The sequence below is a fragment of the Sinocyclocheilus rhinocerous genome, unplaced genomic scaffold (genome assembly GCF_001515625.1).
Source record: "Sinocyclocheilus rhinocerous isolate Xijiao unplaced genomic scaffold, SAMN03320098_v1.1 scaffold725, whole genome shotgun sequence".
In the NCBI taxonomy this organism is placed as follows: domain Eukaryota; kingdom Metazoa; phylum Chordata; class Actinopteri; order Cypriniformes; family Cyprinidae; genus Sinocyclocheilus; species Sinocyclocheilus rhinocerous.
Genome location: NW_015659002.1, coordinates 56,004 through 61,844, shown reverse-complemented (window position 1 = coordinate 61,844; position 5,841 = coordinate 56,004). Strand labels below are relative to the sequence as shown.

Below are 5,841 nucleotides of genomic sequence, written 5' to 3'. Positions count from 1 at the left end.
CATGTCGGGTTTTTTTTTTTTTTTTTTTGCTGATTTCATTTTTAACAACCATATTGCAAATCACACAGGTAGACTGAGGAATTTACATATATCGTTTCCTTGTTCAATAAACAATAAGACATTTGAAGAGTTATGATCATTGAATAATGTTTATGTTGTGCATGGTGCCTTATTCTCTGCCCTGTGATGTTTTTCAGCTCTTCGACGGGATTGAGTGCGAGTTTCCTCTTTTTTTCATCTATATGATGATTGATGGTAAGATTCATGAATATTAACTTGTAGGCTCTTCTATAATATAATATAATATAATATAATATAATATAATGTAATAATATAGTGCACATAATAGCACAGTTTGTGTGTTTGATTGTAAAAACACTATTCTGTTAAATTTAAAGTAAAAAATGGCAGCTGTGATTGCCAGAAATTGCATATCGGTGCCTGTATATTTTGCAGCTTATAAATGTATATTACAGGTATATGTCATTAAAGGTGCACTAAGCGATTTTTTGCCAAACGATGTTGATATTTGAAAGCACCAGAACAAGCACGCAGCATATTCAAGCAAAAGCCAACACAGAATAGTTGTGTGAAAAAGCAAAATCAACGTAAACTCCCCTATCAAGAAGAAACAAAGCAACCTCAGCGTCCGATTCCAGGCCTTCCCGCTCCTTGAGTTCTCTCCACTGTGGGAAAGCTGCTCCAAAATTTGATCGTAACCCTTCTTTTTAATGTTTTGTTCCTCTGAAATTTTCCTCTTTTTTTTTTTTTTATCTGCCATTTTTCGCTATCTATAGTCGATCTGCTAATATCCGTCCTGTGCACTCACTGAGCGCTCTCTTCTCCCTATCATTACTAGACACGCCCCTTACTGCTGATTGGCGGAAAGTTTGTTTTGGGACTCGGTCCGACACTGTGGTCAAAAACCTTTTTCAAATATTGCTTAGTGCACCTTTAAGTGATGTGATACTAATTTACCAGTTTACCTGAAGCATCAAAATATGTTTTTACATAAAATGTACTGTTAACCACAAGAATAAAATACAAAAATAAGAAACAACAAAACTATTTATGTAAAATATAATTGTGGGATTTACCTTTTACTGCTTTAACAATAAATCATACTGTAATTCATAGTTTTCACTTGCATAAACCATGAATTTGTCAGTATTTTACAAAATTCTATATGATGCGATGTTGACCATTTACAAATTTTCACTGAATGTGGTAACAAAAATTTTTACTGTAGCATTTTACAGTATTTTTCTTGTAAAAATTACAAATTTTTTTTACAGTGTTGCATATAAATGCTGAGCTTGCTGAAATCAGGGCCACTTGTAAAATCATCCCATCAGTATTACCTGGAGGATGGGGATGTAGAGTTCTATAATTTCCCTTTTGTTGACATTTTGTTCAGGTGTGTTTAGGGGAAATCCTGCTCAAGTCAAAGAGTACCAGGAACTGCTAGAGGCTGTCATCTTCCAGTCCTCTGAGGGTAACTTGCGGACACACACATGCATATGCATCTTTTTGGACAAACTGTCAATGCTTGTCATGTTGTGATATACTCTGCTTGCCAGCCAGTGTCCTCCAGCCCCTGCCAATGACAGTTATTTTCCCATTACTCTTTATTAGAGTGGTCCTTTCGTATTCATCTCTCCCTGGCTGCGTGATTTCCTCAGACACGTCTCAGTCAAGTGCACAACGGAGGAGATGCTCATTATTTAAACAGACCGGTCGTTTCCCCACAGACAAACAAAACATGCTGTCTGACAGTCCTTCAGACCACAACTCTTTAGAAGTACAACAACAATAAGCAACTTAATGACTAGTTCAGCTCTTTTCGTTTGCTTGCAGTGAGCCTCACCAATACAGAGGAGAGCTCAGCTTAGTTAACTAAATTATGCTTGACAGAGAAAAGGTGAAATTGCGGCTAGGCAGCCTGATTGCTGCTTTTTTTTTCATCATCATTTTTACATGTTTAATTGATACTTATTCATTGGCGATATCCAAATAACAGCACTGACATCCAACAACATAAGCAGTAACATTAGTTACATTTTAAAGAAATTTCACACACTTCAAGTTGTACTGCTATTGACCTGAATATCATGTGTTTTAAATTACATGTAAAATTTAATCACTTAGTTAATTTATTCTTTTGCAAACAAAAATAGTTCGAAAAGCGCTACACCTGTTACTATACAGGACTGTTCAAAATAAATGCTTAGCAAGGCTGCACTAATTTGTTCAAAAATGCAGTAAAAACAGTAATATATTTGCAGTTTAAAATAATTGTTTGCAATATGATTATATTTTAAAATGTATTTTAGCCCCGTGATGACAGAGCTGAATTTTCAGCAGCCATTACTCCTGTTTTCAGTCTCGCATGGTTCTTCAGAAATCATTCTAGTATGCTGGTTAGGTGCTGAAACACTCTGGAACTCTCAAAATTTTGTCTAATTTGATTCTCCGCAGGCCACGTCGTTATTCCCAAGTATTACTACGTGCCGGCAGACTTTGTAGAGGCTGAACAGAAGAATCACGGCAGCCAGAAGCGCTTTCCCAGCAACTCAGGGCGTGATGGGATGCTGTTCCTCTGGGGACAAGCCCTCTATAACATCGCTAAGCTTCTGGGTGAGTTTCAGATCCATCCAGAGCCCAGGGGTCAAGGCTGCTTCACAGACACGCAGTAAAAGAGTGCAGTGACTTTATGCTATTTACTTACATTCCTCAAAAGGAAAGAGACCCAAAACCACTGCAGTCTCTCTGAGAAAAATGGTTTATAAATGAAACTTAAATAATGGGATCGTATTAATGGAGGTCAACAAATGTGTTTTATGAATCACAGTGATTGTGTGGAACAAAATGTTATCATTATTTGTTTACCTTCATGTCCTTTCAAGCTGATAGGATTTTCTTTTTCTTTGGAGTGCAAAAGGTGATATTTTTCAAACTACTTCTTTTCCATACAGCGAAAGAGGAGGCTGGTGCTTTCAAAAAGGACAAGAAAACAACATAAAAGCGACTTATGCACTATTTTTTTTATGAGGAATGAGGAACGTGCCACATCTAGTTTGATTTTCAGCAAATATCAAATTCTAAGTCTAATAACTATTCTTAAGTATTAACATGATTTCCCCCCACAAAATATTGTTTTTTCAGCAATGTTATTACCATGCTGCACACCCAGAATTATTCATATTGTAGATAGTGATTCATGTGTGTGCGCTGCAGTAAAATCCAGACCAGCAGAGCATTAGTAATCTGTGAAAAGGGCTTGTTTTTCAAATCGAAAACCTTGCCTAGGTTAAGAATGCAGAGATTTAGTTTAAAGCTCATGTGAACTGAACAGTAATTCTTGTTCTCTGTTTGCTGTTCAGTGGATGGTTTGATCAGGCCAAAGGACATCGACCCCATCCATCGCTATGTGCCACGGCAGGATCAGAGGAACGTCAGCATGCGATACTCCAATCAAGTGAGCTGCATCCCGTCTCTCTTTAGCCAACTACACGAATATTAAAATGTATCCTGTAAACACACGTGTGAGACAGACCACACTGTTCTTGATAAGAAAAACCTACGGACACCCGCTGTTTCATAGCTAGCACAGAGCTCCCTCATCTGTCCCTATAGACAGTCTGCAGTGTCGCTTTAATGCAGCATCTGCTCATTACAGTGTTGGAATTGTGTCAGAGCTCTGGCAAAAAGTGAAACAGGGGTTGAAAAATGCACATGCAAATTTAAATTTCCATCACTGTGGACTATCTAGTAAAAATCATGCAATTAAAACTTTATTAAAACACAACTCTGCTGCTAAAACTGGAGATAATTATGTATAGTAAGTATACACTGCCGGTCCAAAGTTTGAAAACTTTAATTCAGCAAGGATATTAAATTGAACAAATGTGACCGTAAAATGATTTATAATAATAGATGATTTCTATTTCAAATAAATACTATTCTAGCAGCAAATCATCATATTAGAATGATTTCTGAAGGATCATGTGACAAATTGAAAAAATGCAGCTTTGCAATCACAAGAATAAATTATACTTTAAAATATATTACAATTTTATTAAAATATATTAGCATAAAAGTTATTTTAAATATGAATATTTAACAATATTACTGTATTACAGTATTTTTGCTCAAATAAATGCAGCCTTGCTGCTGATAAGAGACTTTGATCAGGCCAAAGGACATCGACCCCATCCATCGCTATGTGCCACGGCAGGATCAGAGGAACGTCAGCATGCGATACTCCAATCAAGTGAGCTGCATCCCGTCTCTCTTTAGCCAACTACACGAATATTAAAATGTATCCTGTAAACACACGTGTGAGACAGACCACACTGTTCTTGATAAGAAAAACCTACGGACACCTGCTGTTTCATAGCTAGCACAGAGCTCCCTCATCTGTCCCTATAGACAGTCTGCAGTGTCACTTTAATACAGCATCTGCTCATTACAGTGTTGGAATTGTGTCAGAGCTCTGGCAAAAAGTGAAACAGGGGTTGAAAAATGCACATGCAAATTTAAATTTCCATCACTGTGGACTATCTAGTAAAAATCATGCAATTAAAACTTTATTAAAACACAACTCTGCTGCTAAAACTGGAGATAATTATGTATAGTAAGTATACACTGCCGGTCCAAAGTTTGAAAACTTTAATTCAGCAAGGATATTAAATTGAACAAATGTGACCATAAAATGATTTATAATAATAGATGATTTCTATTTCAAATAAATACTATTCCGTTGAACTTTCTATCCATCAAAGAGTCCTCAAAAAAATGTGTCATGGTTTCCACAAACATATTCAGCAGCACAGCTGTTTTCAACGTTGATAATAATCAGAAATGTTTCTTGAGCAGCAAATCATCATATTAGAATGATTTCTGAAGGATCATGTGACAAATTGAAAAAATGCAGCTTTGCAATCACAAGAATAAATTATACTTTAAAATATATTACAATTTTATTAAAATATATTAGCATAAAAGTTATTTTAAATATGAATAATATTTAACAATATTACTGTATTACAGTATTTTTGCTCAAATAAATGCAGCCTTGCTGAGCATAAGAGACTTCTTTCAAAAACATTTTAAAAAATCTTACCAAGCCAAACTTTTGAACGGTAGTGTATGAACTATCATCAATGAAGATTTGTAATTTGACTTTTTTTAATGTGAATCTGTGGTGTACTGTTAGTCCTTTTCTGTAAATCTCTCACTTATTTTTGCTCCATGTCTGTAAGATTTGAGATTTCACGTGTCTTTAGCTGTTGGGAAGCTGCTTGTCAGCAGTCTTGTAACAGTGAAGGAGTGTTTATCGTAGACTGTAAATGTAATATAGGGCTAGCTACTGAATGCAGATTTCATGTATGTAAGGATGTGGGGAGCCATCAGAAATGTCACTTCCTGTCAAGAGCTCGGACTCTAGATCTGACACTTCTATTAAAGCGAGCATGGTGACTCATGCATGCAATAAAAGCTAACAAGGAGGTCGAGATTAGTGCTGAGTGAGCTTCGTTAACATGCATGAGTCATGTTTACATATTATTTAATATATATATATAAAATACCCCGATACTGGTCTCCTGTACTCGTACTCGTACTCGTTAAAATGTCCCGATACCAAACGCCGATACCACACAGCATGTGTTAAGCGCCATATTCAAACAAAGAAACACCAACAACAGACAGCAGAAAGGAGTTAAGGATGTCTACTACGAAGTATATGTATGCAATGAATATAATGTTAAACATTCAGTATTAACGCCTGTATAGCTGATGTGCGCGAGCTGATAAACAAAGCACGCTGAGTGGATTGAG

General features: G+C 36.1%; 1 protein-coding gene across 1 annotated transcript in view; it reads left to right on the top strand.

Moving 5' to 3' along the window:
- Positions 1-5,841, top strand: part of LOC107723134 (phosphorylase b kinase regulatory subunit beta-like) — a 68,667-nt gene that overhangs the window by 32,448 nt on the left and 30,378 nt on the right. Inside the window, exons 12-15 of the mRNA XM_016531661.1 lie at positions 198-255; positions 1,418-1,495; positions 2,479-2,637; positions 3,384-3,478. Coding sequence (XP_016387147.1) covers positions 198-255; positions 1,418-1,495; positions 2,479-2,637; positions 3,384-3,478 — 390 coding nt within the window. The remainder of the gene's footprint in view (positions 1-197; positions 256-1,417; positions 1,496-2,478; positions 2,638-3,383; positions 3,479-5,841) is intronic.